Here is a 22,238-nt window from a genome sequence, read left to right as displayed (position 1 = left end):
ACGGGGGCAGGAGGGGCAGGCTTAGCTCGCTTCTCCTTAGGTGATTCACTTCAGGAGGGGCCCCTCTTCTGTGGGCCTCTTGTCTGCGCTTGGGTCCGGAGACCCCGTTCTGCTAGTCTTCTGGTGGTTTTCTGGGTTATTTAGGCAGGTGTAGGTGGAATCTAAGTGATCAGCAGGATGCGCGGTGAGCCCAGCATCCTCCTACGCTGCCATCTTCTGCTGGTCCGACAAATACTTTTGAATGTGTTTGAAAGAGAACCATCCGACACAATGAATACATAGAAGAAAAATGGCAGATGAATTTCCTACTCTCAGAGTGTTTACATTTTGTTGGTGTTAATAAATATGTTACAAATTAATTATGACAAATTTAGACACATAATTTGCTTGGAGAGAATAAAACAGCTTCCTGGGGAAGAGAATGAAGGTTCATTAAATATTGGAGAGATAGTTCGGGGTGGTACTTTGATATTTGGTGTCAAACGAACTGATCAAGTTGAAAGAATGGCTAGAAAGGGCAGTACTAAGGAGAAAGGGGAAGAGGAATTCATTATGTGTTGGGTATGATCAATGGTGCCACAATTTTCAGTTGAAAAGAGGAAGGAGTAGGGCTTTAATGGTGTCCTTCAGTGTCTTCCCTGGTGTGTATACAAGAATGGGATGAGAAGCCCAGTCCTTTCTGAGTTTGAGAACCTTCCGTTTGTTGGGGTCTGACTTCAGTGTCCTTTCCTCAGGTGCCATTGCAGAGCTCTCACCTTTATATCCTACAATAGAAAATGTATTTCAGACTCAAATTCAACCAGCGGTGAAAAACCAATCACTGACTCATATGCATGGCAAAGGTGAGTGCACAAAGTCTGAGTGTGAGGATCCTAGAGCCAGGAGACTCTAAACCATGTCAAATTCCAAGGAGGATGGCCTTGCCATCGAGGTCAGCCCTGGATGGAGGCTATGCCCCACATATTAAGTGTCCTGCTGATGAAAAATTAAGCCTTCTCTCAAGGGATGGAATTATCACACATGGGATATTCTAAATCTGATGTGATGACTGAGTGTGCTGTGAGTTAGTCTAGGATGGGTACATCGTACAAACAGGGAAAAGAATTCTAATATTTACAGTTTTTTGAAAATCTATTCATTGTTTCATTATGTTCCTTGTCTTTGAAGGCTTCTGAAGGAGGGAAGAATATCATCAATTAGGCATGTATATCATAATTTACATATCTAGTAACGGTCTGGTTTTTGATAAGGCATAGAAGAACATAAGGAACAATGCGTTCACAAACAGACTACTATATTTATTTTTTTATTCATTAGAATTTTTTTCTTTTTTTTTGACAGACAGAATGTCAGGGTGGGAAGGGCAGAGTGAGAAAGAGACACAGAATCTGAATCAGGCTTCAGTCTCCAGGCTGTCAGCACAGAGCTCTACACGGGGCTCTAACTCACAAACCATTAGACATCACCTGAGCTGAGGTTGGACACTTAACCAAGGAGCCACCCGGGAACCCCCAGACAACTATCTTCAAAGTGTGAAATTTTAGACTCTCTTAGTCCAAGAATATTGGGTATTTTCAGGTTGAATGGAATGAGATTATTGTGATAATATATTGAATTATTTTAAAACTTCTAAATGGCACACCAACATTTGAACACGGTTTTTTAAATGCATTTTTAATTGGAGAAATATTGAAGGAATTCAAATTATGTGCCAGGCTGTACTTCATCAGGAAACAGGGTTGCACAGAATAAAAGACTTTTTTTTCTGCCATTATGCATCTGTATTCAGAAACCTGAATGGAAAGGTACTGGAAATAATGTTATAGAGCTAGAAAACTTTTCCAATAGTTCAGGAGTATTGTGACAAGAAAGGGGGTGTTAGAAAAGCAAAGTGTGTATTCAGGTATTTTGTGCATTAGAGATTATGGTTGTGAATTTCAAGAATGGTAGAAAAGTAGGGAAATTTAAGGTAAAGAACAATTGTAGTGGGTATATTTTCCTTAAACTTCTTGTAAGGGATGAATCACAGCAGAGGGACCATATACCCCAGTCTAAAAGTCGTAGGAAATACTGTCAAGTGAAGAAAAAATGTCTACTAAGGAAAGATCACAGGAAAGGAAATCAGCAGTTTTATGAAATTCCTAGGTGAAAGTATTCAGTCAAAGACTGGATGTCACTCATTTTTTGATGGGAAATTTTAGCATGGAGTAGAAGGAATGATCTTCCTGAGTTTGCACTCCCTTCCAGGTTGGAGTTTAAAGTTCACAGTAAAAAGTAATACAAATTTTGGATTCTGCCAGATTCATAAAATGGTGATTGATGTAAAGCGTAGACAACGAAGACAAGCAGAAACATCCCAAGAAACAACCATACAAACAAAAAGCAGAGACACCTTCATTTCTTCCTTCCTTCCTTCCTTCCTTCCTTCCTTCCTTCCCTCCTTCTTTCCTTCCTTCCTTCCTTCCTTCCTTCCTTCCTTCCATCTTTCTTTCTTTCTTTCTTTTTTTCTTTCTTTCTTTCTTTCTTTCTTTCTTCTTTCTTTCCTTCTTTCTTTCTTTCTGACTCCTTCCTTCCTTCCTTCCTTCCTTCCTTCTTTTCTTTTTGACTTTATGTCTGGCAATAGAATGATTGGATAAAGGGTTAAGTTGAGAACAAAAGGAAGTATTTGGAATTAGACACCAGTAAAGTGAGAATATGTAGATGTTAGATTCAAACCAAAGTTTCTAGATCTCAACACTATTGGCATTGTACAGCAGAAGTTCCAGTGTTGTTGGGCTTTGTTCTGATGGCTGTAATTAGCATCCTCCCTCGTTTATCACACTTGGAGCTACTAGGTATGTGCAGTAGGTATCTGGGTGTGAGCAGGCAGACAAAAATTTGCAATGATTCCAGAAAGGAGATGGGAGTTATTTCCTTCCCTATGGGGACAGGTAGATAGTTTAGGAAAGAGGAGAGATCAAGAGGACAAGATTTTCCTAAATGTCCCTCAACAATGATACATAAGGTAAATTAAATGACAACAAGTTGTGAAGGTAGGTACCAGTTTCACGTATGGCCCATGATTCTAGTGAGAGATTCTTTGGCAGAACAAATTAAAATGCTGTTCTTTAAATATAACTGGAGACTCCAACATAAAGAAGTCACATTTCCCAAGACTTTTATTGATTGTTGACAGTGAGTGGCATACCAGAAGTGCTTACATATTTGTTGGGTATGTCAGGGGATGAATGGTATGTTCTGCCAATTACTGACAGTATATAAAGGTCCAAGGCTAGTAGAAGACACACAGTGCACCATATCCTCTCGCAACCCACGTGAAATCTCTTCTCTTGACAAGATGTGTTGCAACTACGGCAACTCTTGTGGCTATGGCTGTGGCTATGGCTACGGCTGTGGCTATCGCCCCTATTACAGCTGGAGTTATGGACCTGGCTATGGCTGTGGATATGGCTCCTGGTATGGCTGTGGCTCTGGTTGTGGATATGGCTGTGGATATGGCTCCTGCTGTGGCTACGGCCCCAGATATGGCTGTGGTTGTGGCTATGGCTCCAGCTGCTATGGCTCCGGCTGCTATGGTTACCGTCCATTATGCTATAGAAGATGTTATTCTTCTTGCTGCTAGAACATCTCCCCATTGTCCTCTAAATAAGACACATCTAATGAGAGGGCTGAATCAAGGATTCATACCTCACATTTTCTATATCCACGAAATTGCATGCTTCACAGAGGCTCACACCTCCAAGCAACATTTCTAGAATGGCATCCTGTGTCTCAAGGCTGTGTGGTATCATCTGACTGTTTTCTAAATGTTGGTGTTTATTCCTTTACTCTGGATTCTGTCATCTGACTGTGGCAACAAGCCTAACACCCCACAGTTGGGCAAATTCCTTATTCTCAATAAAAATGATTCTTTGCTTCTAATATATCTCTGTGTTCTTGCTTGTGAATTACTCCTTTTCTTGAGGTATTATGACTTCTCTTTAAAATCTACGTGACAATATTTTTCATGCACATGAGGGCTCTTCCTTCATATAATGCAAGTGTTTCTTCTCTTATGTGCATCAGAGAAAATGCCTTTTCTATATGTGCCTTGCACCCCTCATGCCCAGGCCCTCACACCTCAACACAAATCACAGATATTTCAGAACTTTCATCTGGAAATCACACTCTATGTAGGTAGAATGGAGGTGGAGGGGAAAGGCAAGGAGGGATGTTCCCTCTTTTGGAGGTTGTGAGACAAGCTCCAGGGAGAGGAGGTGTGGCCTGAGTACTTCAAGGATGAATGGAATGGAAGAGAGAGTTTCCAGATTAATGAGAAATTAGAAATGGACTCGGGTGTCTAATGAACTAAGGAAAGGAAAATTTAGAAGAAAGATGTGGTATTGTATCATCTGTAATTTAATGGAAGTCCGGATGTATTTGTTGGCATATATTGCGAGTGAGGAAATTGATTTCAGTCACTTAGTCACAAATAGTTTAGAATGTTTTTGAAAGGGAACTATCCTACACTCTGAAGATACAGGAGGAAAATTTTGAGTAGTTTCTTTGTCTCAGAGTGTTGACATTCTCATGGCGATATTTAAAAGTAAGTAAGAATTAGTTGAAGTTAATTTGGAGAGATCATCCCTAGGAAGGCAATAACATCTTACTTGGGAAAAGATTGCAGGCTGAAGGATTGAGGAGATAGTTCAAGGAGGTATTTTGACATTTTGTGTCAAATGAACTGATGCCATTTGAAAGAAATACTAGAAAGAACAGTTGTGAGTATAAAGGAGAAAGAGAAATTCATGAAGGTTGGGGTTTGATTGGTGGTGCCACAATTTGTATTGGAAAAAAGCAAGGGATAGTTTGGGAGTTTGCGAGCTTACAATTGTGTTGGGTTCTTACCAAAGTGTCTTTTCCTCATGTGCCTTCCAGAACTCTAACAGTTAGAGCGTACATCAGAAAAAAGTGTCTTCAGAGTCAATTTCTACCAGCAGAAAGAATGTCTCACTGTCTCATCTCCATGACAAAAGTCACTGCAGAAAGTCTGAGTCTGAGGACACTGGAGCTAAAAGACTCCATCCACAACATGGCCAATTCTAAGGAAAATAACCCTGCCATCAAGGTCAGCCCTGGCATGAGGCTATGCCCAGGATATTAAGTGTCCTGCTGTGAAGGATCAGGGCTTCTGTCACGGGTTGGAAGTTTTCAATATGGAACATCCTAAGTCTGTTCTGAGGACTGCCTGTGCTCTGGGTTAATCAAGGGTGGGTAAATCCTACAGACAGGGGAAGGAATTCCAATAATTACAGTTTGTTAAAAATCTACTCATTGTTCTATTATGTTCCTTGTCTTTGAAGGCTTTCTGAAATAGGGAAGAACATCATTAGATAGGCATGTATATCACAATTTACATATCCATAAAGGGTGGAATATTTATTAGGTATATAAGATAACTTGCACCTCTGTGACAAGGTGTTCATAAACTGACAAGTATCCTCAAAATGTGATATTTGAGTCTCACTAGTTAAAAAATTTTGAGACTTTCAGAATGGAAAGAGTAGAATGGAATGAGAACATGGTGATAATATATTGAATTATCTTATAACTTCTAATGGCACACCAACATTTGAACACAATTTTGTTTAATGCATTTCTTTACCGGGGAAATATTGACTGAATTCAAATTATGTGCCAGGCTCTACTTCATCTGGAAAGAGGGGTGCACAGAAGAGGAGATTATTTTTCTGCCATTATGGATCTGTATTCAGAAACCTGAATGGAAAGTTACTAGAAATACTGCAAGAAAGCTGGAAAACTTTTCCAATAGTTCAGGAGTATTGTGACAAGAAAGGGGTTGTTAGAAAAGCAAAGTGTGTATTCTAGGGATTTTGTGCATTAGAGTTTATAGCTGTGAATTTCAAGAATGGTAGAAAAGTAGAGAAAATTAAGCCAAAGAACAATTGTAGTGGGTATATTTTCCTTAAACTTCTGGTAGGGGATGAATTAGAGCAGAGTGATCAGATAGAGCAGTCTAAAAGTCATAGGAAATACTGTCAACTGAAAGAAAAATGTCTGGAAAGGAAAGATCACAGGAAAGGAAATCAGCGGTTTTATGAAATTCCCAGGTGAAAGCATTGAGTAAAAGACTGGATGTCACTCATTTCTTTGATGGGAAATTTTAGCGTGGAGTAGAGGAATGATCTTCCTGAGTTTGTCCTCCCTTCCAGCTTGGATTTTAGAGTTGTCACAGTAAAAAGTAATACAAATTTTGGATTCTGCCAGATTCATAAAATGGTGATTGATGTAAAGAGTAGACAACAATGATGAGCAGAAACATCCCAAGAAACAATCATACAAACAAAAAACAGAGACACCTTCCTTTCTTCCTTCCTTTCTTTCTTTTTTCTTTCTTTCTTTCTTTCTTTCTTTCTTTCTTTCTTTCTTTCTTCTTTCTCTCTACTCTCTCTCTTTCTTTCTTTCATTATTTCTAAATGCTTCATTCCTTCTTTGCTTCCTTGTTTTCTTTTTGACTTTATGTCTGGCAATGGAATGATTGAATAATGGGTTTAGTTGAGAAAAAAAGGAAGAATTTGGAATTAGACACCAATAAAGAGAGAATATATAGATGTGAGGTTACAAACCAAGGTTTCTAGATCTCAACACTATTGGCATTGTACAGCAGAAGTTTCAGTGTTGTTGGGCTTTGTTCTGTTGGTTGGAGTTAGCATCTTCCCTCGTTTATCACACATGGAGCTTGTAGGTATCTGCAGTAGGTATCTGGGTGTGAGAAGGCAGGTTAAAATTTGTAATGATTCCAGAAAGATGATGGGAGTTATTTCCTTCCCTGTGGGGTAGGTAGCTTAGGAAACAGGTGATAGCAAGAGGACAAAATTTTCTTAAATGTCCCTCAACGATGACACATAAGGTAAATTAAATGACAACAAGTTGTGAAGCTGGGTACCAGTTTTACGTATGGCCCATGATTCTAGTGAGAGATTCTTTGGCAGAGCAAATTAAAATGCTGTTCTTTAAATATAACTGGAGACTCCAACAGAATGAAGTCACATTTCCCAAGACATTTATTGATTGTTGACAATGAGTGGCATACCAGAAGTGCTTACATATTTGTTGGGTATGTCAGGGGATGAATGGTATGTTCTGCCAATTGCTGACAGTATATAAAGGTCCATGGCTAGTAGAAGACACACAGTTCACCACATCCTCTTGCAACCCACGTGAAATCTCTTCCAAGATGTGTTGCAACTACGGCAACTCCTGTGGCTATGGCTGTGGCTATGGCTATGGCTGTGGCTATGGGCCCTATTACAGCTATAGTTATGGACCTGGCTATGGCTGTGGATATGGCTGTGGATACGGCTCCTGCTGTGGCTATGGCACCAGATATGGCTGTGGCTGTGGCTATGGCTCTGGTTGCTGTGGCTACCGGCCATTTTGGTATAGAAGATGTTATTCTTCTTGCTGCTAGAACATCACTGTCCAAGACACATTTGCTTCTGAAATGGCACCCTTTAAGGGAGGGCTCATTCATTGATTTATACCCCAAGATTTCTATATCCAATGAATTGCATGCTTTCGGTAATTGTGACCTCTAGTTAGCATTTGTATGAAGGCTTCCTGTGGCTGAAGGCTATGTGGTATCCTCTGACTATTTTCCAAATGTTAGTCTTTACTTCTATTCTGGGTTCTGTGTTGAGACTGTGGCAACATATCTAAATCCCACAGTGAGGCAAATCCCTTATTCTCAATAAAAATGTTTCATTTTTTTTCTAAGTAATCTCTGTGTTCTGGCTAATGAATGACTCCTTTTTGAGGTGTATGGCATCTTTTGAAACTCGGGCAACAATATATTCCATGAACCTGGGTCTCTTCCTAGATATAATATAAACATTTCTTTTCTTATGTGCATCGGAGATAATGTCTTCTCCTATTTCTTGTATCCATAACACCGCAACATAAAATACACTGCGTAAGAACTATGTCCTTGAGGTAACACCGTATCCAAATGGAGCTGAAGGCTGGAAGGGCGGAGGAAGAGTTAGGACACCTCTTCGGGAAGTTGTGACACAAGCTCAAGGGGGAGGAAGTATGGCCTGAGTGCTTCAAGGATGAATGGAGTTGAAGAGAGAATTTTTGGGATTAATGAGAAATTGGGAGCCGCCTCTGTTGAGATGTAAGAAACTAAGGAAATGAGAAGCAAAAGAAAAATGTGATATTGTATTATCTGCATTTTGATGGAAGTGCAAATACATTTTTTGGCATATACTGAGTTTCAGTAAATTGATTTAAGTCCATTAATTGCCAAATAGTTTTGAATGTTTTTGAAAGGCAACTGTCCCACACCCTGAAGGCTCAGTAGAAAAATTATAGGTGAATTTCTTGCTGTCAGAGTGGTTTCATTCTAGTAGGTTAATAAAACAAAGAGAAGAATTAATTCAGATAAATTTAGAGAGATAATTCCTATGGTGTGAATAAAACAGCATCCTTGAGAAGACTGAAGTATTGAAGAGTTAGTTCAAGGATGTGTTTTGACATGTTCTGTCACATGAACTCATGTCAGTTTCCAGAAATACTAGAAAGGACAGTTGTAAATGTAAAGTAGAAAGAGAAATACATAAGGTTTTGGGTATGATCAGTGGTGCCACGAGTTTTAGTGCAAAAGATCAATGGCTAGTGTCTTAATTGGGCCCCCTAATGGGGCAGATATAAAATGAGATTAGTAGTTCCAGTTGATTTTCTGAGTTTGAGTGTGTACTACTTTGTTGGATACTGATTTCAGTGTGTTTCTCTCATGTGACTTTCTAGACCTCTAACATTTAGATCCTACAACAAAAATTGTCTTTCAGACACAATTTCAACCAGAAGAATAAAAGACTCCCTGTCTCGTCTCCATGGCAAGGGTCACTGCACAAATTCTGGGTCTGAGTACCCTTGGTCCTGGAGACTCCACAACTTGGCCAGTTTCAAGGAAGATGGCTCTGCCATCAAGGTTGTCCTGGAGGGAAACTATGCCCAGGATATAATGTGTCTTACTGATGAGGAAAGAGATGTTCTTTCAAGAGCTGGACAATTCTCACAGAAGGAACATCTGTAAGTCATTTCTGGGAGCTGACTGTGCTCTGGATAAATCAGAGGTGAGAAAATTTTATACACAGGGGAAGTCAATTCCAATCATTACAGTTTGTTGAACATAGAACTTATGGTTTCATTAGGTTCCTTTTCATTGAACAGTACTTGAAAGAGAGCAGAATAGTATTTATTAGGCACGTATCTCATACTTTCTATTTCTAGTAAAGAGTTTATCATTTATTAGGCGTATGAGATAACTTGTATATCTGGAGAAATAACTTTGAAAACTAACAGATATCTTCACAAGGTGAAATTTGTGACTGTTTTAGCCATGAACATTTGGGACTTTTGGCTTGAATGAATTGAGAACATTATGACCTATATCCACATTCTTATAGATTCTAAGTGATACCAACGTTTGAACATGGTTTTGTTTTAATGTGTCTGTTTGTTATTGGCAGAAATATTGAGTTGAGATTATGTGCCATGCACTAGAACTAACTGATGATTCAAGGACACACAGAAGAAAAGATTTTTTCTGCCATTAAACATCAGTGTCCCGAGCTCTTAATGGAAGTGTATAGAAATAAAGCAATAAAGATAGGAAGTGTTTTTCATTAGTTCGTGGGTATTGTGAGCATACAGTGGGTGTTTAAAAAGTATCATGTCTATTTCAGGGAACTCGTGCATTGGAATTTATGGTTTTGAATTTCAATAATGATGGAAAAGTAGGAAAATTAAAGGTAAAGAACATTTGTAAGGGGATATATGTGTTGTATTTGTTGTTAGGGATGACACATAGTGGAGTGATCAGAAAACCCATGAGCAATATTAGAAAATAAAAAAAAACATTAGAAATATTCTCAACCAAAGGAAACATATCTAATAATGAAACTTCTCTGAAAAGGAAATCAGCAGTTTTATTAAAATCCCTGTGGAAGTCATTCAATAAAGGACTGGATGACACTCATTTCTTGGTGTTGAAATTTGAGTGTGGAGTAGAAGAAATGATACCTGAATTTGTACTCGTTTCCAACTAGGATTTCATAGTTGTTACAGTGAAAAGTAGTTTAAATTTGGATTCTGCCTGGATATGAACATAGTGACCTGGACAATGAAGAAAAAGAAAAACATCACAAACAAATAAACAACATCCCCCCCCCCCCCCACTGTATGTCTGGTGATGAATGGGTTGGATTTTCAGTTTAGTTGAGAAGAAGGGGAAACTTTGGAAATAGACACGAGTAAAGAGAGAATCTAATTTATAGATGTGAGGCTACAAAGGTAGGTTTCTTGATCTCAGCACCTTTGTCATTTGACATGAGGCATTTCAATGGCGTTGAGGACCTTTCTGTGTCGTGAAATGGGCATCATCCCTAGCTTTTACCACACAGAGCCAGTAGATATCTGTAGCAGGTATCTGGGTGCAAGAAGCCTGGTAAGATATTGCAATGATTCCAGAAAGGAGATGAATTTTTCTTTCCTTTTGGACAGAGGTAGATGTTTTACGAGTGTGGAGAGATCAAGAAGGAGAAATATTTCCTAAAAATCCCTCAGCCTTCTTGTTAAATGATTGGAGATTGTGAACATGGATTTTGGTTTTACTTAGAGTCCATGATTCTACTGAGAAATGTTTTTTTGGTAGAATGAAATAAAATGCTGTTTTTAATAGAACTGGTGTCTCCTTAATAATGAGCTCACGTTGCCCAAGACATTGTTGATTGTTGACAGTGACTGGCACAGCACAGTTGCTTACATATTTGTTGGGTAAGTCAGGGGATGAGTGACATGCTCTTCTAATTACTGACAGTATATAAGGGTCCAAAGCAAGTAGAAGACACGCACTTCATCACATCCTCTCACAACCCACGTGAATTCTCTTCTCTTCACAAGATGTGTTGCAACTACAGCAACTCCTGTGGCTATGGCTGCGGATATGGCTATGGCTGTGGATGTGGTCCCTATTATGGCTGTGGTTATGGCCTGCGTTATGGCTGTGGCTATGGCTCAGGGTATGGCTGTGGCTACAGCTCCCGCTGTGGATATGGCTGTGGATATGGCTGTGGCTATGGCTATGGCTCCAACTGCTGTGGCTACCGGCCATTTTTCTATAGAAGATGTTATTCCTCTTGCTGGTAGAACATCACTGTCTAAGCCCCACTTGCTTCTGAAAAGACACGCCTTAAGAGAAGACTCATCCAAGGATCTATACCCCAAGATTTATATATCGAAAACATTGTATGTGTCATAGAAGATTTGACCTCCAGTAACATTTGTAAGATGGCAGCTTGTGGCTTGAGGCTATGGAGTATCATCTAACAGTGTTCCACAAAGTGTTGGTCTTACTCCCTTAATATGGATTCTGTGTTGTGACTGTGACAAGGATCCGATCATCCCACATTTGGGCAAATCCCTTATTCTCAATAAAAATGTTTCATTCCATCTTTCAAATGTCTGTGTTCTCTCTTGAGAAAGCCTCATTTCTTGAGGTGTTATGGCCTCTCTTGAAAATTGGACTGACAATATATTCCATGTACCCGGGTCTCTTTCTTGATATCATACAAGTATTCCTTCTCTTACATGCATCGATATGTCTTCTCCACCTAAATTTCACATCCCTAACACTCCAACATAAATCACACAGTATTGGAGAACTGTGCCCTGGAAATCACACTGTAGGTAGGAAATCACACTGTAGAAGGATGTGGAGGGAAAAGATGAGGACTAGGAGGGATGGCATCTCCTGGGAGGTTGTGACAGAAGCCCAAGGGAAGGGGGTGTGGCCTGATCACTTAAAGGATGAATGTGATGGAAGAGAGAGTTTCTGGCATTTATGAGAAATTGAAAGCTGCCTCAGCTGAAGTGTAAAGAAGCAAGGAAAGGGTACATTAGAAGCAAAGTGTGGTATCATATCATCTGAATGGGACGGATTTGCTACTATATGTGTTGGCATAAAATGAGTTTGAAGAAATTGATTTAAGTCACTTAACTGACAAATACTTCTGAATGTGTTTGAAAGAGAACCATCCGACACACTGAATACATAGAAGAAAAATGGCAGATGAATTTCCTACTCTCAGAGTGTTTACATTTTGTTGGTGTTAATAAATATGTTACAAATTAATTATGACAAATTTAGACACATAATTTGCTTGGAGAGAATAAAACAGCTTCCTGGGGAAGAGAATGAAGGTTCATTAAATATTGGAGAGATAGTTTGGGGTGGTACTTTGATGTTTGGTGTCAAACGAACTGATCAAGTTGAAAGAATGGCCAGAAAGGGCAGTACCAAGCAGAAAGGGGAAGAGAAATTCATTATGTGTTGGGTATGATCAATGGTGCCACAATTTTCAGTTGAAAAGAGGAAGGAGTAGGGCTTTAATGGTGTCCTTTAGTGTCTTCCCTGGTGTGTATACAAGAATGAGGTGAGAAGCTCAGTCCTTTCTGAATTTGAGAACCTTCCGTTTGTTGGGGTCTGACTTCAGTGTCCTTTCCTCAGGTGCCATTCCAGAGCTCTCACCTTTATCCTACAATAGAAAATGTATTTCAGACTCAAATTCAACCAGCGGTGAAAAACCAATCACTGACTCATATGCATGGCAAAGGTGAGTGCACAAAGTCTGAGTGTGAGGATCCTAGAGCCAGGAGACTCTAAACCATGTCAAATTCCAAGGAGGATGGCCTTGCCATCGAGGTCAGCCCTGGATGGAGGCAATGCCAGTATAGTAAGTGTCCTGCTGATGAAGAATTAAGCCTTCTCTCAAGGGATGGAATTATCACACATGGGATAGTCTAAATCTGATGTGATGACTGAGTGTGCTGTGAGTTAGTCTAGGATGGGTACATCCTACAACAGGGAAAAGAATTCAAATAATTACAGTTTGTTGAAAATCTATTCATTGTTCCATTATGTTCCTTGTCTTTGAAGGCTTTCTGAAGACGGAAGAATATCATCAATTAGGCATGTATATTATAATTTACATATCTAGTGAAGTTCTGGTTATTTATAAGGCATAGAGAACATATGGAACAATGTGTTCACAAACAGACACCTTTATTTATTTATTTATTCATATATTTCAATTTTTTTCATTTATTTATTTATTTTTTTGAGAGACAGATGTCAGCGGGGGAGGGGCAGAGTGAGAAAGAGACACAGAATCTGCATCAGGCTTCAGTCTCCAGGCTGTCAGCACAGAGCACTACACGGGGTTCGAACTCACAAACCGTAAGATCATCACCTGAGCTGAGGTTGGACACTTAACCAACTAGCCACCCAGGCACCCTCAGACAACTATCTTTAAGGTGTGAAATTTGAGACTCTCTTAGTCCAAGAATATAGGAGATTTTCGGGTTGAATGGAATGAGAATATTGCGATAATATATTGAATTATTTTACAACTTCTAAATGGCACACCAACATTTGAACACGATTTTGTCTAATGCATTTTTTAATTGGACAAATACTGACGGAATTGAAATTATGTGCAGTGCTGTACTTTCTCTGGAAAGAAGGGTGCACAGAATAAGAGACTTTTTTTCCCTGCCATTATGCATCTGTATTCAGAAACCTGAATGGAAAGGTATTAGAAATAATGCAGTAGAGCTAGAAAACTTTTTCAATAGGTCAGGAGTATTGTGACAAGAAAGAGGGTGTTAGAAAAGCAAAGTGTATATTCTAGGGATTTTGTGCATTAGAGCTTATAGTCGTGAATTTCAAGAATGATAGACAAGTAGCGAAAATTAAGGTAAAGAACAGTTGTAGTGGGCATATTTTCCTTAAACTCCTTGTAAGGGATGAATCACAGCAGAGGGATCACATACCCCAGTCTAAAAGTAGTAGGAAATACTGTCAACTGAAGGAAAAATGTCTACTAAGGAAAGATCACAGGAAAGGAAATCAGCAGTTTTGTGAAATTCCCGGTTGAAAGCATTCAGGAAAAGACTGGATATCCCACATTTCTTTGATGGGAAATTTTAGCGAGGAGTAGAAGGAATGATTCTCCTGGGTTTGTACTCCCTTAAAACTTGCATTTTTTAGTTGTCACAGTAAAAAGTAGTGCAAATTTTGGATTCTGCCAGATTCATAAAATGGTGATTGATGTAAAGCATAGACAACCAAGAAGAGCAGAAATATCCCAAGAAACAACCATACAAACAAAAAGCAGAGACAACTCCATTTCTCCCTCCCTTCTTTCCTTCCTTCCTTCTTTCCTTCCTACCTTCCTTCCTTCCTTCCCCTCTGTCTTCTTTCTTTCTTTCTTTCTTTCTTTCTCCTTCCTTCCTTCCTTCCTTCCTTCCTTCCTTTTTGACTTAATGTCTGGTAATGGAATGATTGGATAAAGGCTTTAGTTAAGAAAAAAAGGAAGTATTTGCAATTAGACACCAATAAAGAGAGAATATAGAGATGTGAGATTCAAACCAAGGTTTCTAGATCTCAACACTATTGGCATTGTACAGCAGAAGTTCCAGTGTTGTTGGGCTTTGTTCTGATGACTGGAATTACCATCTTCCCTTGTTTATCACACTTGGAACTAGTAGGTATCTGCAGTTGGTATCTGGTGTGAGAAGGCAGGCAAAAATTTGCAATGATTCCAGAAAGAAGATGGGAGTTATTTCCTTCCCTATGGGGACAGGTAGATAGTTTAGGAAAGAGGAGAGATTAAGAGGACAAGATTTCCTAAATGTCCCTCAACGATGAACATAAGGTGAATTAAATGACAACAAGTTGTGAAGGTAGGTACCAGTTTTATGTATGGCCCATGATTCTAGTGAGAGAATTCTTTGGCAGAGCAAATTAAAATGCTGTTCTTTAAATATAACTGGAAACCTCACAGAATGAAGTCACATTTCCCAAGACTTTTATTGATTGTTGACAATGAGTGGCATACCAGAAGTGCTTACATATTTGTTGGGTATGTCAGGGGATGAGTGGTATGTTCTGCCAATTACTGACAGTATATAAAGGTCCAAGGCTAGTAGAAGACACACAGTTCACCACATCCTCTCACACCCACGTGAATTCTCTTCTCTTGACAAGATGTGTTGCAACTACGGCAACTCTTGTGGCTATGGCTGTGGCTATGGCTGTGGCTATGGCTACGGCTGTGGCTATGGCCCCTATTATGGCTATAGTTATGGACCTGGCTATCGCTATGGCTATGGTTGTGGCTATGGCTACGGCTGTGGCTATCACCCCTATTATGGCTGTAGTTATGTACCTGGTTATGGCTGTGGCTGTGGTATGGGCTATGGCTGTGGATATGGCTCCCGGTATGGCTGTGGATATGGTTCCTACTGTGGCTATGGCTCCGGCTGCTATGGTTACCGTCCATTATGCTATAGAAGATGTTATTCTTCTTGCTGCTAGAACATCTCCCCATTGTCCTCTAAATAAGACACATCTAATGAGAGGGCTGAATCAAGGATTCATACCTCACATTTTCTATATCCAAGAAATTGAATGCTACACAGAGGCTCACACCTCCAAGCAACATTTCTAGAATGGCATCCTGTGCTTCAAGGCTGTGTGGTATCATCTTACTGTTTTCTAAATGTTGGTGTTTATTCCTTTACTCTGGATTCTGTCATCTGACTGTGGCAACAAGCCTAATACCCCACAGTTGGGCAAATTCCTTATTCTCAATAAAAATGATTCTTTACTTCTAATGTATCTCTATGTTCTTGCTTGTGAATTACTCCTTTTTTGTGGTATTATGACTTCTCTTAAAAATCTAGGTGACAATATTTTTCATGCACATGAGGGCTCTTCCTTCATATAATGCAAGCGTTTCTTCTCTTATGTGCATCAGAGAAAATGCCTTTTCTACCTGTGCCTTGCACCCCTCATGCCCAGGCCCTCACACCTCAACACAAATCACAGATATTTCAGAACTTTCATCTGGAAATCACACTCTATGTAGGTAGAATGGAGGTGGAGGGGAAAGGCAAGGAGGGATGTTCCCTCTTTTGGAGGTTGTGAGACAAGCTCCAGGGAGAGGAGGTGTGGCCTGAGTACTTCAAGGGTGAATGGAATGGAAGAGAGAGTTTCCAGATTAATGAGAAATTAGAAATGGACTCGGGTGTCTAATGAACCAAGGAAAGGATAATTTAGAAGAAAGTTGTGGTATTGTATCATCTGTAATTTAATTGAAGTCCAGATGTATTTGTTGGCATATATTGCTAGTGAGGAAATTGATTTCAGTCACTTAGTCACAAATAGTTTAGAATGTTTTTGAAAGGGAACTATCCTACACTCTGAAGATACAGGAGGAAAATTTTGAGTAGTTTCTTTGTCTCAGAGTGTTGACATTCTCATGGCGATATTTAAAAGTAAGTAAGAATTAGTTGAAGTTAATTTGGAGAGATCATCTCTAGGAAGGCAATAAAACATCTTACTTGGGAAGAGATTGCAGGCTGAAGGATTGAGGAGATAGTTCAAGGAGGTATTTTGACATTTTGTGTCAAATGAACTGATGCCATTTGAAAGAAATACTAGAAGGAACAGTTGTAATATAAAGGGAAAGAGAAATTCATGAAGGTTGGGGTTTGATTGGTGGTGCTACTATTTGTAGTGGAAAAAAGCAAGGGAGTTTGGGAGTTGCGAGCTTGCTATTGTGTTGGGTTCTTACCAAAGTGTCTTTTTCTCATGTGCCTTCCAGAACTCTAACAGTTAGAGCGTACATCAGAAAAAAGTGTCTTCAGAGTCAATTTCTACCAGCAGAAAGAATGACTCACTGTCTCATCTCCATGACAAAAGTCACTGCAGAAAGTCTGAGTCTGAGGACACTGGAGCTAAAGGTCTCCATCCACAACATGGCCAATTCCAAGGAAGTTAACCGTGCCATCAAAGTCATCCCTGGCATGAGGCTATGCGCAGGATATTAAGTGTCCTGCTGTGGAAGGATCAGGGTTTCTGTCACGGGTTTGAAGTTTTCAATATGGAACATCCTAAATCTGTTCTGGGGGTGCCTGTGCTCTGGGTTAGTCAAGGGTGGGTAAATCCTACAGACAAGGAAAAGCAATTCTAATAGTTACAGTTTTTTAAAATCTACTCATTGCTCCATTATGTTCCCTGTCTTTGAAGGCTTTCTGAAGGAGGGAAGAACATCATCAGTTAGGCGTTTATATCACAATTTACATATCCATAAAGGGTCGATAATTTATCAGGTATATAAGAAAACTTGTAGATCTGGAACAAGGTGTTCATAAACTGACAACAATACTCAAAATGTGAGTTTAAGAGTCACTACATAATCATTTGAGACTCAAGGTTGAATGGAATGAGAACATGGTGATAATATATTGAATTATCTTATAACTTCTAATGGCACACCAACATTTGAACACAATTTTGTTTAATGCAATTCTTTACTGGGGAAATATTGACGGAATTCAAATTATGTGCCAGGCTCTACTTCATCTGGAAAGAGGGGTGCACAGAATAAAAGACTTTTTTTTCTGCCATTATGCATCTGTATTCAGAAACCTGAATGGAAAGGTACTACAAATAATGAAATAGAGCTAGAAAAATTTTTCAATAGGTCAGGAGTATTGTGACAAGAAAGGGGGTGTTAGAAAAGCAAAGTGTGTATTCTAGGGATTTTGTGCATTAGTGCTTATAGTTGTAAATTTCAAGAATGGTAGACAAGTAGCAAAAATTAAGCTACAGAACAATTGTAGTGGACATATTTTCCTTCAAATCCTTGTAAGGGATGAATCACAGCAGAGGGATCACATACCCCAGTCTAAAAGTCGTAGGAAATACTGTCAACTGAAGGAAAAATGTCTACTAAGGAAAGATCACAGGAAAGGAAATCAGCAGTTTTATGAAATTCCCAGGTGAAAGCATTCAGGAAAAGACTGGATGTCCCACATTTCTTTGATGGGAAATTTTAGCGAGGAGTAGAAGGAATGATCCTCCTGGGTTTGTACTCCCTTTCAGCTTGGATTTTTTAGTTGTCACAGTAAAAAGTAATCCAATTTTGGATTCTGCCAGATTCATAAAATGGTGATTGATGTAAAGCATAGACAACCAAGATGAGCAGAAATATTCCAAGAAACAACCATACAAACAAAAACCAGAGACACCTCCACTTCTCCCTCCCTCCCTTGCTTCCTTCCTTCCTTCCTTCCTTCCTTCCTTTGTATCTTTCTTCTTTCTTTCTTTCCCTCTTTCTTTCTTTCTTTCTTTCTTTCTTTCTTTCTTTCCTTTTCTCCTTCCTTCCTTCCTTCCTTCCTTTCTTTTTGACTTCATGTCTGGTAATGGAATGATTGGATAAAGACTTTAGTTAAGAAAAAAAGGAAGTATTTGGAATTAGACACCAATAAAGAGAGAATATAGAGATGTGAGATTCAAACCAAGGTTTTTAGATCTCAACACTATTGGTATTGTACAGCAGAAGTTCCAGTGTTGTTGGGCTTTGTTCTGATGACTGGAATTACCATCTTCCCTTGTTTATCACACTTGGAGCTAGTAGGTATCTGCAGTAGGTATCTGGGTGTGAGAAGGCAGGCAAAAATTTGCAATGATTCCAGAAAGAAGATGGGAGTTATTTCCTTCCCTATGGGGATAGGTAGATAGCTTAGGAAAGAGGAGCGATCAAGAGGACCAAATTTTCCTAAATGTCCCTTAACGATGAACATAAGGTGAATTAAATGACAACAAGTTGTGAAGCTGGGTACCAGTTTTATGTATGGCCCATGATTCTAGTGAGAGAATTCTTTGGCAGAGCAAATTAAAATGCTGTTCTTTAAATATAACTGGAGACCTCAACAGAATGAAGTCACATTTCCCAAGACTTTTATTGATTGTTGACAGTGAGTGGCATACCAGAAGTGCTTACATATTTGTTGGGTATGTCAGGGGATGAATGGTATGTTCTGCCAATTACTGACAGTATATAAAGGTCCAAGGCTAGTAGAAGACACACAGTTCACCACATCCTCTCACAACCCACGTGAATTCTCTTCTCTTGACAAGATGTGTTGCAACTACGGCAACTCTTGTGGCTATGGCTGTGGCTATGGCTACGGCTGTGGCTATGGCCCCTATTACAGCTGGAGTTATGGACCTGGCTATGGCTGTGGATATGGCTCCTGGTATGGCTGTGGCTCCTGCTGTGGCTACGGCCCCAGATATGGCTGTGGTTGTGGCTATGGTTCCGGCTGCTTTGGTTACCGGCCATTTTGTTATAGAAGATGTTATTCTTCTTGCTGCTAGAACATCTCCCCATTGTCCTCTAAATATGACACATCTAATGAGAGGGCTGAATCAAGGATTCATACCTCACATTTTCTATATCCACAAAATTGCATGCTTCACAGAGACTCTCACCTCCAAGCAACATTTCTAGAATGGCATCTTGTGCCTCAAGGCTGTGTGGTATCATCTGACTGTTTTCTAAATGTTGGTCTTTGTTCCCTTACTCTGGATTCTGTCATCTGACTGTGGCAACAAGCCTAACACCCCACAGTTGGGCAAATTCCTTATTCCCAATAAAAATGATTCTTTGTTTCCAATATATCTCTGTGATTTTGCTTATGAATTACTCCTTTTTTGAGGTGTTATGACTCCACTTGAAAATCTAGGTGACAGTATTTTTCATGCACATGAAGGCTCTTTCTTCATATAATGCAAGCGTTTCTTCTCTTATGTGCATCAGAGAAAATGCCTTTTCTACCTGTGCCTTGCACCCCTCATGCCCAGGCCCTCACACCTCAACACAAATCACAGATATTTCAGAACTTTCATCTGGAAATCACACTCTATGTAGGTAGAATGGAGGTGGAGGGGAAAGGCAAGGAGGGATGTTCCCTCTTTTGGAGGTTGTGAGACAAGCTCCAGGGAGAGGAGGTGTGGCCTGAGTACTTCAAGGGTGAATGGAATGGAAGAGAGAGTTTCCAGATTAATGAGAAATTAGAAATGGACTCGGGTGTCTAATGAACCAAGGAAAGAATAATTTAGAAAAAAGATGTGGTATTGTATCATCTGTAATTTAATGGAAGTCCGGATGTATTTGTTGGCATATATTGCTAGTGAGGAAATTGATTTCAGTCACTTAGTCACAAATAGTTTAGAATGTTTTTGAAAGAGAACTATCCTACACTCTGAAGATACAGGGGGACAATTGTGGAGTACTTTCTTGCGCTCAGAGTGTTGACATTCTAATGGGTATATTTAAAGCAAGTAATAATTAGTTGAAATTAATTTAGAGAGATCATCCCTATGGAGGCAATAAAACATCTTACTTGGGAAGAGATTGCAGGCTGAAGGATTGAGGAGATAGTTCATGGAGGTAGTTTGACATTTTGTGTCAAATGAACTGATGCCATTTGAAAGAAATACTAGAAAGAACAGTTGTAATATAAAGGGAAAGAGAAATTCATGAAGGTTGGGGTATGATTGGTGGGGCACAATTTGTAGTGGAAAAAAGCAAGGGATATTTTGGGAGTTGCGAGCTTGCTATTGTGTTGGGTTCTTACCAAAGTGTCTTTTTCTCATATGCCTTCCAGAACTCTAACAGTTAGAGCATACATCAGAAAAAAGTGTCTTCAGAGTCAATTTCTACCAGCAGAAAGAATGTCTCACTGTCTCATCTCCATGACAAAAGTCACTGCAGAAAGTCTGAGTCTGAGGACACTGGAGCTAAAGGTCTCCATCCACAACATGGCCAATTCCAAGGAAGTTAACCGTGCCATCAAAGTCATCCCTGGCATGAGGCTATGCGCAGGATATTAAGTGTCCTGCTGTGGAAGGATCAAGGCTTCTGTCACGGGTTGGAAGTTTTCAATATGGAACATCCTAAGTCTGTTCTGAGGACTGCCTGTGCTCTGGGTTAGTCAAGGGGTGGGTAGATGTTACAGACAGGAGAAGGAATTCCAATAATTACAGTTTGTTAAAAATCTACTCATTGTTCCATATTGTTCCTTGTCTTTGAAGGCTTTCTGAAGGAGGGAAGAACATCATCAGTTAGGCGTTTATATCACAATTTACATATCCATAAAGGGTCGATAATTTATCAGGTATATAAGATAACTTATAGATCTGGAACAAGGTGTTCATAAACTGACAACTATACTCAAAATGTGAGATTTAAGACTCACTACTTAAAAACATTTGAGACTCAAGGTTGAATGGAATGAGATCATTGTGATAATATATAGAATTATCTGATAACTTGTACTGGCATAAAACACTTGAACACCTTTTTGTTTTAATGCATTTCTTTACTGGGGAAATATTGACGGAATTCAAATTATGTACGAGGCTCTACTTCATAGGGAAAGATGGGTGCACAGAAGAAGAGATTATTTTTCTGCCATTATGGATCTGTATTCAGAAAACTGACTGGAAAGGTACTAGAAACTATGCAAGAAAGGTAAGAAACTTTTCCAATAGTTCAGGAGTATTGTGTCACAAAACAGGGTGTTAGAAAAGCAACGTGTGTAATCTAGGGATTTTGTGCATTAGAGTTTAGAGTTGTGAATTTCAAGAATGGTAGAAAAGTAGAGAAAGTTAAGCTAAAGAACAATTGTAGTGGCTATATTTTCCTTAAAATTTTTGTAATGGTTGAATCACATCAGAGTGATTAGATACACCAGTCTAAAAGTTGTAGGACATACACTTAACTGAAGGCAAGATGTCTACCAAGGAAAGATCACAAGAAGAGAAATCAGCAGTTTTATGAAATTCCCAGTTGAAAGCATTCAGGAAAAAATGGATGTCACTCATTTCTTTGATGGGAAATTTTATCGTGGAGTAGAAGGAATGATATTCCTGAGTTTGTACTCCCTTCCAGCTTGGATTTTATAGTGGTCACTGTAAAAATAATGCAAATTTTGGAGTCTGCCAGATTCATAAAATGGTGATTCATGTAAAACCTAGAAAACGAAGATAAGTAGAAATATCCCAAGAAACAACCATACAAACAAAAAACAAAGACACTTTCCTTCTTTCTTTCCTCCCTTCCTCCCTTCCTCCCTTCCTCCCTTCCTCCCTCCCTTCCTTCCTTCCTTCCTTGCTTCTTTCCTCTCTAAGTCTCTCTCCCTTTCTTTCTTTCTTTCTTTCTTTCTTTTTCTTTCTTTCTCATTATTTCTTTCTTTCTAATTTCTTCCTTCCTTCCTTCCTTCCTTCCTTCCTTTAATTCTTTCATCCTTTCTTCCTT

General features: G+C 39.3%; 5 protein-coding genes across 5 annotated transcripts; all 5 read left to right on the top strand.

Moving 5' to 3' along the window:
• Positions 1-3,337: 3,337 nt before the first annotated feature.
• Positions 3,338-3,622, top strand: LOC125175706 (keratin-associated protein 6-2-like). The gene has a single exon (XM_047876506.1). The coding sequence runs from the start codon at positions 3,338-3,340 to the stop codon at positions 3,620-3,622; it is 285 nt and encodes a 94-aa protein (XP_047732462.1).
• A 3,615-nt stretch (positions 3,623-7,237) lies between these two features.
• On the top strand, positions 7,238-7,471 carry LOC125175713 (keratin-associated protein 21-1-like). Its single transcript, XM_047876510.1, has one exon. The coding sequence runs from the start codon at positions 7,238-7,240 to the stop codon at positions 7,469-7,471; it is 234 nt and encodes a 77-aa protein (XP_047732466.1).
• A 3,494-nt stretch (positions 7,472-10,965) lies between these two features.
• Positions 10,966-11,211, top strand: LOC125175761 (keratin-associated protein 6-2-like). Its single transcript, XM_047876587.1, has one exon. The coding sequence runs from the start codon at positions 10,966-10,968 to the stop codon at positions 11,209-11,211; it is 246 nt and encodes an 81-aa protein (XP_047732543.1).
• Positions 11,212-15,112: 3,901 nt separating this feature from the next.
• Positions 15,113-15,442, top strand: LOC125175701 (keratin-associated protein 21-1-like). The gene has a single exon (XM_047876497.1). The coding sequence runs from the start codon at positions 15,113-15,115 to the stop codon at positions 15,440-15,442; it is 330 nt and encodes a 109-aa protein (XP_047732453.1).
• Positions 15,443-19,054: 3,612 nt separating this feature from the next.
• On the top strand, positions 19,055-19,294 carry LOC125175541 (keratin-associated protein 6-2-like). Its single transcript, XM_047876196.1, has one exon. It carries the CDS (start codon positions 19,055-19,057, stop codon positions 19,292-19,294), a length of 240 nt encoding a protein of 79 aa, XP_047732152.1.
• The last annotated feature ends 2,944 nt before the right edge of the window (positions 19,295-22,238 follow it).

Source organism: Prionailurus viverrinus, chromosome C2, assembly GCF_022837055.1.
Source record: "Prionailurus viverrinus isolate Anna chromosome C2, UM_Priviv_1.0, whole genome shotgun sequence".
Lineage (NCBI taxonomy): Eukaryota > Metazoa > Chordata > Mammalia > Carnivora > Felidae > Prionailurus > Prionailurus viverrinus.
Note: the sequence above shows the minus strand (reverse complement) of the source record. Positions and strands in the feature narration are given on the sequence as shown.